At 37.4% G+C, this 13,116-nt stretch overlaps 2 protein-coding genes across 2 annotated transcripts; one reads left to right on the top strand and one right to left on the bottom strand.

Annotated features, from left to right (window-relative positions):
• The first annotated feature begins 4,526 nt into the window (after positions 1–4,526).
• Positions 4,527–7,508, top strand: LOC113301288 (heptahelical transmembrane protein 2-like). The gene is made up of 4 exons (XM_026550057.1): positions 4,527–4,984; positions 5,072–5,158; positions 5,240–5,312; positions 6,558–7,508. The coding sequence occupies exons 1-4, from the start codon at positions 4,878–4,880 to the stop codon at positions 7,218–7,220; spliced, it is 930 nt and encodes a 309-aa protein (XP_026405842.1). The 5' UTR covers positions 4,527–4,877; the 3' UTR covers positions 7,221–7,508.
• A 331-nt stretch (positions 7,509–7,839) lies between these two features.
• On the bottom strand, positions 7,840–8,579 carry LOC113305587. Its single transcript, XM_026554607.1, has 2 exons — positions 8,236–8,579; positions 7,840–8,150 (listed from the first exon to the last, which is right to left on the bottom strand). Exons 1-2 carry the CDS (start codon positions 8,577–8,579, stop codon positions 8,009–8,011), a joined length of 486 nt encoding a protein of 161 aa, XP_026410392.1. The 3' UTR covers positions 7,840–8,008.
• Positions 8,580–13,116: the final 4,537 nt, after the last annotated feature.

Here is a 13,116-nt window from a genome sequence, read left to right as displayed (position 1 = left end):
CGGCAAGTTCGAAATTTTCTTACCATGCCGACCTTATGACTTTTAGGCATCAGGAGTTCTTTTTTTTTTTCTTTTTTCTGTTTAACCGTCGGAACGGTATTTGGTCACTAGCGTGCCGGCTATGATATTGTCGGCAAGGAACATAATTTATAACCATGCCGACCTTATGATGATTTTAGGCATCAGGAGAAGGTATTTTCTGCAACACATAGCCGGCATGGTGGATAACATAATACCCTGCCGGTTGCGTAACATCCGGATAGGTATTGTTCTGATTACCTTGCCGACCCTGGTATGCAAATAATTTCTGATGTCAGGGCCGACAGTCTGACAGTTCAAAACTTTGCCGGCCCTGGTGTGGTCGGCACTGTAACTTAAAAAAAGCATGCCAGCATAAATATTGAAACTTTTACGTAGCTAAACAAGCCGTTCATTCAACAACTAGAAATCCAACACTTGTTGTCCAAAATATGAAAACAAGTCCCATAAACCTTTAAAAAAATATTTTTCTAACAGTTAACCTTAACATTTGTCTACCACAACATAAAGAAATAAACTAGGAATTCTTCATTAACCACAACGACCACGACCCCGTTTGGGAGCACCACCACTACTACCTTCACCACCACGACCACTACGAGCCCTATTTTTGTCAGCATTCATCTTGGATTGTGCTTCCCTCCTGGCTTTTTCTTCCCTCTTTACTTCAGCATCAGCTTGCTTGAACAATTCATAGGCATCCTCATTTTCAATATTGCAAGCATAGTCAATATGCTTGCTTTGCTCCTCAATCGACAAAGTCTCTCCTCTGTCTTTCGCGCAACACAACACCTTCACAAAGGTCTTCAAATGCTCATTCTATTTTCAATTAAACAACAAACAATTAATAGAATGATTCGATAATGTAATCTTAAAACAGTAAGAGCAACTCTAACATACTTACAAAGAACTTATGACTTGTTGCCGGGTCTTTCGCTGCCAGCTTCCTCTTACGATCCAAATTTTCAGAAGTCATTTCCCTAATCACAGTAAGACGAGCCCAACCCAAGTACCACGACATTTATCTATCATGAGCTTCATGACCTACGGTCACATCGTCCAAAATACTCGTATCGACTTTATGGCCACGTCTATCGTCCCAATGATCCTTAACTGGTGATGGAACGTAAGCAACGACAATACTTTTTTGGGACGTGCTGCAGTCATTCCTTGCCACTTTAAAGGACGGCTCAGCATCGAAATGGGTTCTTCTTGGACGTAACCTAATTGTCGCATTACCCGATGTGGATCGTACATGGAATATCCATGGGTGATCAACAAGGGACCGTAGTATAATGCAACATCATCTCTCCTTTGGATTAAACCTTGATTTCCAGCATCTCGATACGGATAAAATGTTACCTCATCCGCAGTCAAATTGTCAATGGAGATTCGAAGTTTGATAAGTTGTTGCGGCATTTCCTTATCTCGACCACCCTTAAAACTGTATCTTTGCGCTCTTGGCTTATCAATCGCAACATTCTCATCCACTTTGATGTAGGAGTTGCCTTTGAACAAGGTAGGGAAGTGCAAATATATCCAAACCTATGCAAACACAACGTTTAGTAAGAATCTTATTTTACGATAATTTTGCAAATATAAATGATTTAGACAATAAAATTACCTGGAAGAGACATATATTTCCGTTAACTTGTGTGGTGAGTGCCCTATAACCCTTTGTAAACTCATTGTTCAAGAAGGAGACCACCGCGGTACCCCAAGAATACTCATGCATCTTATCTAAGGGATCCAATAGTTGCATATAACTGGCGTCGACCAAGCTTCCGGAACTGTCGGGGAAGATACATTTTCCCATGACGTATAACAAATAAGCTGACGCGGTAGCATTGATTCGCACTGAGTTTACCCTTCCTTCCTTATCAAGGATTTTCTTGGTCTCACATAATGTGTCCCTCAACTGCTTCAGATTAAACTTCTTGCTTAGACGACCCTCCTTCTTCACAAGCATAGACTCTGTCTCAGTCTGGTCTCAACCGAATAATTTCTTGCTCAGTTTGTAAATCTTCTCCCAAAAAATCTTACTATCGAAGCCCTCATTGATTGCTTTTCCCTTAACCTCGAGGCCTATAATTTGACGAGCATCATAGGGAGTTATCGCCATCTCACTGAATGGGAATGACATTGTATTAGTCTCTCCGTAGAACCGTAGAACCTCTCACAGAATGCAGATACGATAACTCTATCATGTTCAATATTCGAACTCTCCACCGCAGGCCACGGCCCGGAGTTCTTGACAATCACTTTCACCTCCTCACATTCATCCTCAAGATCCCAATTCTTAGTCACTGAACATGAAGCTTGGCGCCTCATGAGAAGGATGGCATGCTTGTGATCCTAAATACCAAAACAACAAATGAAAAGAAATACAAACACTTGACGCAAATTTAAGATACATACACACTTGAATAAAAAACAAAGACGGATTGAGACAACTTACGATAGTATTATGGATCGTACATGCCCATGAGTCTTTGTATCCAAAAAGAACATTTCCACCATCTTTTGGGGTCCCCTTTGGAGGCTTACCTTGTTTCAGTCTAACCATCAAGTGAGGGGGAGGCATGTGGGAATCAACTGGTTTAGTGATAACCCTCTTCTTTTTTCCGGTTTCAGTTGAAGTTGAAGCTTCGGTTTGTTGAACAATAGCTAAAGTTTGTTCTCCATCTCCTTCTTCTTCTTATTCTTCTTCTTCTTCTTCTTCTTGTTCCACTGCCTCTTCAACAATTTCATCTTCGATATCCTTATCTTTATCTCCATTACCATCATCATCATCATCATCATTACCTCCTCCAACATTAGGCATGTCCTGATCACCATCATCATCATCATTGTTACCTCCTCCAGCAGTCGGAGTTCTTTCATAAACATCATCATCATCACCTCTTCTACTAGATGGAATTGATTGGTCTTCATCTAGAGTCTCGTCTGAATCACCGGGTTCCGATGGTGGTTCAGAATCATTCGGTACACGGGTCTTGAGTGTTCCCGGCACAACGTATGCCCCTCGATGTGTTAAAGTCAAGAGTTTTTCACCAACACGAAGAGGTCTTGAAGGAGGACTAAGAGCTTTCTTCTTTGCCTTTTGCAACCTGTACAAGAACAATTAAGAAAAAAAAATTATTAGTCGGCAGGGTCGAAAAATATAACCTTGCCGGCTACACAAAAGTCGGAAGGGTCGAATAAATAATGCATGCCGGCTAAACAGAAGCCGGCATGGTATTATTCACATAACCTGCCGGCTTATAACAAATATAAACACAATAGATACAAGGATTTTCCATAAAACCAGTCGGCAAGGTACATTACCCACACATTGTCGGCTAAAAAACAGCCGGCATGGTTTTATCCAAATACCATTCCGACTTGTAAAATTAAAGGCATCAGGAGACACAAAAAAACTTGAAATACAACCGGCAAGGTAAAAATTTATAACCAACCCGACTAACAAAAAAACTGACGCCGGCAGGGTCCTAGGTTGAATACCTTTCCGACCCTGCAAGTAGCAGTTACAGATACTAAACAGCCGGCAAGATCTTCAACCTAAGAGCTTGCCGACTAAACCTAGCTATGAAAAGTTGGCATGGTCGTGAAACAAACGCCTTGCCGGCCAAAATAACTGCAAATTCAAAGATTCGATTTTTCTGACCTAATTTGACATGTAAACATGAAATTGAAGTAATGGAGTGAGTTTAAGTAGGCCTTACTTTATTAATCGCACCATTTCTCGTTTTTCAGCGGCTATGAATTCTTCTTCTTCAACCGTTTTTTTCTTCTCTTTTTGTTGAACTAATTTTGCAAATCCAGGGTTGTATTCATTGGGTTTTCATTAGCTTCTTTCATACGAGTTCCCTTCCGCCTTGGTGGTCCATTTTTGAAGATTAATCGGAATTTTTGAATCGACGATCCACTCGATTTAATCGTCGAGTTTTGATGGTTGTGGTGGGGGAGGTCGGTATGGTGCGGAGGAGAAGAAGAAAAGAAGAAGGAAGATGAAATGGAAATAAAAAACTGATTAGGGTAATAAAATTATAAAGAACAAGAATAATATTATAACTTCACTCATTAAGACTCCCCCTTAACCCTTAAAAAGAATCCACTTAACATTGGATATCCTCCAATTTGGGCAGGATAGAAAATGTACTGGTTTCATTTACTTTACTACGCATTAAGAAAAAAACATGCTATATGTTATTTACATTTCAGTAAAACTTACATCATTGGTGAGCTTAAAATATCCCGCGTATACTCGTTATGGAGTGCACAAAATCGGGACATATAAAACCAATGGAGACTCTATAGAGAACACGCCATGTGTTTGCTACAGGAAGAATGGAGTTCGTAGGCATAACCATAACTTGGGATATGGGATCATCATTTTTTCTAACCACCAGGGAAGGGAGTAGGGTAACTCAAAATGTGCAAATCAGCAATTGTTTGGTTATTTGGGCCAACGACAATGAGAATCTCAACCCTCTCTGTCTAAACTCTTCTCCTTTCAAAATTTCACGCTCTCTCTCACTCGACTTAAAAATCCAGAGGTAGAAATCATTAGCTCCGAATTTGAATTGCGGAACTCAAAAGAGATACCGGCTAATTTCCGGTAGATCACCGGAAACTATTGCCGGAAAAATAATCAATAGAAAAAAAATCATCAATCGAAAAAAAATCATCAATCGAAAAAGTGAGCACGAGAAATCATCATCAGAAAAAGAAGAAGTAAGAGAAGAGATTATGCTCAAGAAGAGAACAACAATCATGAGAAAGTGGAGAAAAATTATCAAAGAAGATTACTGAAATTTGAAGAATTACCAAATTATATGAAGGACAATGAGTTTATATTAGATCATTATAGATGCGAATGGCCATTAAAAGACACTTTCTTCGGTGTTTTCTCTTTGCACAATGAAACCCTAAACATCTGGACGTAAGTTTTATCAAACTTAGAATCAAATTACATCCGTTATTTGCTTCGGATTTCTCTGCTTAATTAAGAATTTAATTCAATTCTCAGGCATTTGGGAGGATTCGTGATTTTCCTATCATTGACTATGCTAAGCTTGATTTATAAAGTTCCATCATTTCTCTCCGGTTTTTCCAGGTTTGTATAAGGAATTCGATTTTGATTTTGATTCTTTTTTTCTATTTTTTTTTTGAAATCAAGCTCATCTTCTTAATTCAGATCAATTCAGAAGCCATGGATGATGATTATGAAGAATGGTTCAGATATCCCATCAGCTGATTCAGCTGGAACCGTAAGTTCCTTCTTTCTCCAGGAGAACAAAAAGTATGATTAATTAGATTTTTCCGTAACGTTACCCTACACCACGTTTTTTTCGTAGCCTTTTTTATGCTTCCCCGTGATTATGTGGGCCTGTTTGGTGCGACAAAAAATCTGAACCCTGAATTTCATTTGAAATTTGTTTACTTTTACAAGTTACTCCTGTTAGATTTTTCAGCGATTCCTTTTCTATTTTCTAAAAGATAATGTTATTTAGTAATGAAAGCACAAAAGTGAAAGTTATAAATCTCATTTTAATAGTTTGTACAGAAGAGGGTAATGGTGATGAACTAATGATGTGTTGAAGTCCCCCACTAATCTAAAAACTTGACATCTGTGAAGTTAAATCAATAAATAGGCGGGTGTTATTATAACTAGGGTTGTTCATGGTCGGTTTTGGTTCGGTTTCTAGCCAAACCAAAACCGAAACCAATATTATTGGTTTCTAAAAATCTAAACCAAACCAATCCATTAACCATTGGTTCGGTTTCCAAATGGTTCCAGTTGGTTTCGGTTTGTCCCAGTGGTTTTTGGTTAACCAATAATTATGTCAAACCAAAACAAAATACACAAATTTACAAATAAAAAAATCGTAGTTGCCGATAGTATTGGTTTACACAAATATACAAACAAAAAAAAATCAAGAATAGTTAAAGCTTACTCATTCTAGAGATCAACTGAAGATATATAATATATCTTAATTTAGGTATTGACAAATAAAAAAGAAGGAAGACGGGAAGAAAAAAGTCGAGTAGCAGCAGCTGTAGTTGGGGGTGGAGAAGGGAGGCGGCTGAGAGAAGGAGAAAGAGAAAGAGAGAGAGTATCATAATGAAATATTAGATTTAGGGTTTCTATTTATCCTCTAAATTAATGGGTAGAATCTAATACTTTTAAATCGACAGTAGAAATTAAGTTTAAAAATTAATCGGTTCCCCAATGGTTTTTGGTTCGGTTTTCAGGTCAAACCAAAACCAAACCAGTAATATCGGTTTTTCAACATTTTTTACCAAACCAATACAAATCTAAATGGTTTGGTTCGGTTTCTTGCTTATTGGTCTGGTTCGATCGGTTTCCAACGGTTAACCGACACCATGTTCAGCCCTAATTATAACTTATAAGCACTTGCTCCATTTTAAGAAATCCAAATGCACAATGTGGATGCTCCATATGCAACCTTGACATGAAAATCTAACTAAAATATGTCTGCTGCTTCTTTTAGGGCTTCCATGCAGGACACAACCAACATGGATCAATCTTTCAGTCAGTAATCTTCCCCCGTGGATTCATAAGCAACGACTTGCCAAACATTCCTCGTTGGCCATGGTTCGTTTTCTTGATAGGAGCAATGGGATGTTTAATCTGCAGCTCAATTTCACATCTATTTGCTTGCCACTCTCGCCGTCTCAATTTATTCTTTTGGCGTCTGGATTATGCTGGCATTTCATTGATGATTGTTTGTTCGTTTTTCACGCCAATCTACTATGCTTTCTTCTGTAATCCTAACTCACGAAACTTCTACCTCACATCCATTACAATCCTTGGAATTCTTGCGGTAGTCACTTTACTAGCACCAGCACTATCTTCACCTAAGTACAGATCATTCAGAGCGACACTTTTTCTCACTATGGGTTTCTCTGGGGTTGTTCCTGCTGCTCATGCTGTTATTCTTCATTGGGGACACCCTGCCATTTTTGTTGCTCTAGCTTATGAACTTGCAATGGCGTTTTTTTATGCTATTGGAGTTGTTTTCTATGTTAGCAGAGTACCAGAGAGATGGAAGCCTGGCGCCTTCGATATTGCTGGTCATAGCCATCAGATATTCCACGTTTTTGTCGTTGCGGGAGCACTCGCTCATTATGGAGCTACAATGGTGTTAGTTTAGTGGCGATTGAGTTCTCCTACGTGCGAGTTTCAGTAGAGTTTTATCTATTCCAGAGAAAATTAGTGAAATAAGTCAATTGGTTGTTCCATGTTTTGGCTACCAAGAGTTTGTTCATGGGTATCCTATCAGTCTATAAACTGTTTGGTGAATTTAAATTGCAAGATTGATAAAACGAGATTTGACTGTTAATAGCTCTTTTTCTCTGTAAACTGAGATAGTAGAATTACTTCGGGATTGAAATTTTGTTGCATTCTAAATTAAACCTGACCAGTAAAACAGTTATTTAACTATATGCACATTGTTATTTTCCAATTCCATTTTGATCTTACTCTTCTTTTTTATACGGTTTATAATAGTACCTGTGTTACATTATCATTACAGTAGTTTCAAATCCTACACAATCAGGTGGCGGTGTTTATTTTCTGTCAACTGATTATCTGAATCCGTACCGTACACCATTTTTTTCTTCAGTAATGCCTGAGTTGAGCTTCCATCACTCGTCAGTAGTTGATAAATTTCTAAACCTCCTCTGACTTGCCGACACCATTCTACCTTAAAGAACAATAACATAATATCCCTTTGTGCAAGGAGGCATAGACAAAAAAATAGAACACCATAATAGCTGGTGGGTAATCCAAAACTTTCATTGTTGATTCATTTCTCATATCATTTGTTTTTAATGTGAATAAACTTTGCAACAAGATATCTCAAAACCGAATCGCCAAAACAAGACTAGTAGTTAATATAAAAACCAACACAAAAGACCCTAACTGATCATTGAGCAAGCTTCATTGTTTCTCTTCTTTCTCCAAGTGAGAAATAGATAAAATGAGATAGAGACATAGAGGTACTACAACAAATGCAGCAACTTTTAGTAACTCTTCATTCTCCTCTGAAATTACTCCTATCCTTGACCAATCCCCACTATACCTGAATGAAATACACAATCAAGGATTTTCCCGTCAGTTTGTATCACAGATTTGTTATAACAGAGAAAGAGAGAGAGAGAGAGTACCCGGCATCAATGAAACCCAATCCAAGAACAGCAATTCCAGATTGAACAAAAAAAATCTTCGGAATTCTCAAAGCAGACAATATTGTCGATGGCATTTGTTTACTGGTCGTTAAGACAATTTGATCATCTGAACTAATATCTTGTTTTCTGGAAAATTGGGGTCTGAGTTTCCTCCGAGATCTGTCTTTATTATCATTTGATAACTGGAGATACGGTGAGAAGGAGGCCAAGCTGTTAATTTGTGTGATCACCATTTCTTTATGTCTTCCGTTCTCCTCTCCTTCTGCCAGTTTATTTATTGAACGGTATTCTTGGGCACCACCCTTTTTTTTGGTGGGGACCATCATTGTGTGATAAGAATATCTACACTGTTGTCGTAATGCCGGGATATGACTAATTTACCCACTACCGCAATTAGAATTATTATAATTAAAACAACTACTTAATCTAATCTAAAAACAAAACTAATTCACTAATCCTATCCTAGCCGAATTTGTGAGAGAATTTTTTCTTCTTTCTTCTAATTAAAATTATAACTAATCGAAACAACAAACCTAATTCCAAGAATATACATATTCGCAGGTATTTTCTCACATACACATTACTTTTATTTCGCTTTTGGTTGAAAGAATTGAATTGTAATCATCAAGCGAGGTTATATGCACTTGATTCCCTTAGTTGAAGTCCTTTACAGTCTAAGAGTTGCTTCAGCCGAAGTGGAGATTTTTGATACCAATCTGCCTCTAACAAATAAGCCTATTTGATTTCCGTTAGATCATAGATCAAGGTGTGGAAATATGCCTCACAAATACGGAACTTACGACTCCCAAAGAGCATCAAAGATTCTTAACCACCTCTCAAGAACAGTCATCGAAAGATCAACTAAGATCAATCTTTAGATATCTATCTTGAGGAATCACAAATTATGAGACGAAGATAACTTTATGATTACTATCTATCTTTCCTGAAAGAGAATACGAAAAACTCAATAATGGAAAAGCAAGATCAAGATACACAAACTATCAAGGTAAAGATAGTCAGACCTAGCTTTACGAATCCCCAAGCGAAGTCTTTTAGTCGAAAACCTAAAAGGTCAATAGAGGCGACTCTAGAATCAACTAGGACACAAAGTGTCAGGGATTTATTTTCCCAGTTGAAAGAGATTCTCTATTTATAGATTTCAAAGACCATGGTTAGCTTAGAATTCAAGCTAAGATAACTTGAGAATCAGATAAACAAATAGGTCTTCAAACTACAATAAAAGACTATACACATAGGTTCGGTTAGTGATAGACACATTTCCGTGTCTTTATCAGTCCCGGTGATTTATATTGTTACTGCTTATTTTTGTACTAATTTCGGTATTTATTGTGTTTTGTAGGCACATGAATAAAATCGGCTTTGGCAAAGAAAACGGCTAAAATTTAGGCTAGTTCGTAGAGAATATGGACTATGGAGTAAATGGGCCATGGCTACTGAGTAAGATTGGGCTAAACAATAAATGAAATTATAGCAGTATGGAATTATCAGAAATTATAAGAGTTCCAGAAATGTGGCGTTCTACATTTGGATTTATATAATCTAGTTTAGCTCGTGAAAATGGAAGGGGATGTCAAAGAATGTCGAAATCAAGGTAAGATATCATAATTATTTGTATCATTTGGAAATAAAATCTTGTGCACAGGAAAGTGGAATGGATATGAAAAAGTGGGGATACAATAACCTCACCCAATATATCGCTTAGCAATCTGTATGGACTAACTCCAATATACTTTCAAGAGAATCAACTAGACAGTCAGACTCAATCTTAAGAAAAGTATATCAAAGAGTTATATCTCAATCTCTCAATTCAATCCGCAATCAAACAAATAATAATTTGTGAGCCCGTTTGAATATAAGAGAGATAAACTTGAACGGTACCAAAGACCAATGTTCAAGGATTAATCAATTTCAATCAACAACCAAAGGTTGGATTTACCAATTGATTGATTCAACACACAACCTGTGATATTTCTATTATATAACAAAATATAATGCGGAAAAGAAATAACACAGACACCAGAAGTTTTGATAACGAGGAAACCGCAAATGCAGAAAACCCCCGGGACCTAGTCCACATTGAACACATAATGCATTAAGCCGCTACAGACACTAGCCTACTACAAACTAACTTCGGTCTGGACTGTGGTTGAACCCCAATCAATCTCACACTGATCCAAGGTACAGTTGCGCTCCTTGCGTCTCTGATCCCAGCAGGATACTACGCACTTGATTCTCTTAGTTGATCTCACCCACAACTAAGAGTTGATACGACCCAAAGTCGAAGACTTTAATAAACAAATCTGTCTCACACAGAAAAGTCTACAGGAATAGATAAATCTGTATCCACACAAATACCTACGATTTTTGTTCTGTCTTTTGATAAATCAAGGTGAACAGGAACCAATTGATATACCAGACTTATATTCCCGAAGAACAGCCTAGAAATATCAATCACCTCACAATAATCTTAATCGACTAGCGAAACAAGATATTTTGGAATCACAAACGATGAGACGAAGATGTTTGTGACTACTTTTCTATCTTGCCTATCGGAAAAATTAATCTCAAGACAATCTTACGATTGTACTCAAATACGATAGAAACAGCAAGATCAGATCACGCAACTACAGAGAAAATAGTTGGGTCTAGCTTCACAATCCCAATAAAGTCTTTAAGTCGTTAACCTACAAGGTTTCATGAAAAACCTAAGGTTAAAGGAGAATTGACTCTAGCTTATACAACTAGTATCACACATGAGGTGTGGGGATTAGGTTTCCTAGTTGCTAGAGTTCTCCTTTATATAGTCTCCAAATCAGGGTTTGCAATATAAGTTACCTTGGTAACAAAGCATTCAATATTCACCTTTAGATGAAAACCTGATTAGATATGAGCACTTTCATATCAACCTTATTTATCTTCACCATAACTAGTTCAAATGACTCAAGAGAACTAGTTAGAGAGTTGTTCAATTGCTTAGATCTCATAGAATTATACAAGACACGATCGAAGCAAAAACGATTTTGATTTACTCGAATCGATTCATGAACATTATAGCCACGGTTTGAAAGGATTGCATTCCTTAATTTATAAATTTCTTAGTTCACGAATAAACCATTTTTAGAAAATAACCCACTTAAGTACGCATATAAGTACGCATACTTAAGTACCTGGATTGAGCTTGTTTTTTGTTCACAAACTCCAGCAGAAATTCACGGGATGTGAACTTCAGATAGTACACGTACAGGTACGCGGAATTAGTTTCAGACATCCTAAACCAGTAAAGTACGCATACTTTGGTTCCAGGATTTTGGACTTCCACAAGTATGAGTTCATATACAATGTTTATATCCATTCATGGTTATATATTCTAAACACTTATTTCAATCATTGAAACTTTCTTAGAAAATGTTATATAGTTGTTATTCACAAACTATTTTTCATCAAAGCGATTTTTAAGTTATTGAAATGATCAACATGACTTTCGCCACGAGTAAATATGAACTTGGCCAAAGCGAAAGCTTACCAACACAAAATTCGAAAAATAGATGAAAAAGCGGGGGTCTAACAACACCACCCAATATTTCGCTTAACAATCTGTATGGACAAACTCCAATATACTTTCTAGAGAATCAAGTAGACAGTCAGAATCAATCTAGAGAAAAGTATATCAAAAAGATTAGATCTCTATCTCTCAATTTGATCTTTACTAAAGCAAATAGAAATCTGCGAGTCTTTATCAAAGAGAGATAACTTGGATGGTACCAAAGACCAATATCCAAGTGTCAATCAATATCAATCAACAACCGTTAGGTCGGATTCTCCAATTGATTGATCTAAAGCACAACCAGTATTATTTCAATTATATAAACAAATATAATGCGGAAATAGAAATAACACAGACACCAGAATTTTGTTAACGAGGAAACCGCAAATGCAGAAAACCCCCGGGACCTAGTCCAGATTGAATACACGCTGTATTAAGTCGTTACAGACACTACCCTACTCCAAGCTAACTTCGGACTGTACTGTAGTTGAACCCCAATCAGTCTCCCACTGATCCAAAGTACAGTTGCACTCCCTACGCCTCTGATCCCAGCAGGAAACTGCGCACTTGATTCCCTTAGCTGATCTCACTCACAACTAAGAGTTGCTACGACCCACAATCGCAGGCTTTGACAATAAACAAATCTGTCTCACACAGACAAGTCTATCAAAGGATCAATCTGTCTTCCACAGAAAAATCCTAAAGTTTTTGTTCCGTCTTTTGATAATAATCATGGTGAACAGGAACCAATTGATAATCCGGTCTTATATTCCCGAAGAACAGCCTAGATAAATCAACCACCTCACAACAATCTTAATCGTATGGTAGCGAAACAAGATGTTGCAGAATCGCAAACAATGTGACGAAGATGTTTGTGATTATTTTTTATATCTTTCCTATCGTAGATATCAATCTCAATCCGATCAATCTGATTGTACTCGTACGATAGAAGATGCAAGATCAGAACAGACAACTACGATAAAAGTAGTATCGGTCTGGCTTCACAATCCCAGTGAAGTCTTTAAGTCGTTAACCCGGTTTTAGAAGAAGAAAACCAAAGGTTAAAGGAGAACCGACTCTAGCACGCAAACTAGTATCACATGTAAGGTGTGGGTATTAGTTTTGCAGAGTTGATAGATGTCCCCTTATATAGTCTTTCAAATCATGGTTTCGCCTTGGTCACAAAGCAAACAATATCCACCTTTAGATGAAAACCTGATTTAGATTCAAGCTAATATTTCTCAACCGTTAGATCGAAAACTTAACTTGTTATACACAAATGAAATGCACGCTTC

This window comes from Papaver somniferum, chromosome 8 (assembly GCF_003573695.1).
Source record: "Papaver somniferum cultivar HN1 chromosome 8, ASM357369v1, whole genome shotgun sequence".
Taxonomy (NCBI): Eukaryota; Viridiplantae; Streptophyta; class Magnoliopsida; order Ranunculales; family Papaveraceae; genus Papaver; species Papaver somniferum.
Note: the sequence above shows the minus strand (reverse complement) of the source record. Positions and strands in the feature narration are given on the sequence as shown.

Excerpts from the sequence above, each read along its gene's own strand:
- LOC113305587 (XM_026554607.1), bottom strand. The coding sequence starts at position 8,579 with ATGGTCCCCACCAAAAAAAAGGGTGGTGCCCAAGAATACCGTTCAATA. Across the intron at positions 8,151-8,235 it reads TTGGGTTTCATTGATGCCGG|GTATAGTGGGGATTGGTCAA; the intron begins GTACTCTCTCTC and ends TATTTCATTCAG.
- LOC113301288 (XM_026550057.1), top strand. The coding sequence starts at position 4,878 with ATGAAGGACAATGAGTTTATATTAGATCATTATAGATGCGAATGGCCA. Across the intron at positions 5,159-5,239 it reads TTTCTCTCCGGTTTTTCCAG|ATCAATTCAGAAGCCATGGA; the intron begins GTTTGTATAAGG and ends TTCTTAATTCAG. Across the intron at positions 5,313-6,557 it reads CAGCTGATTCAGCTGGAACC|GGCTTCCATGCAGGACACAA; the intron begins GTAAGTTCCTTC and ends TGCTTCTTTTAG.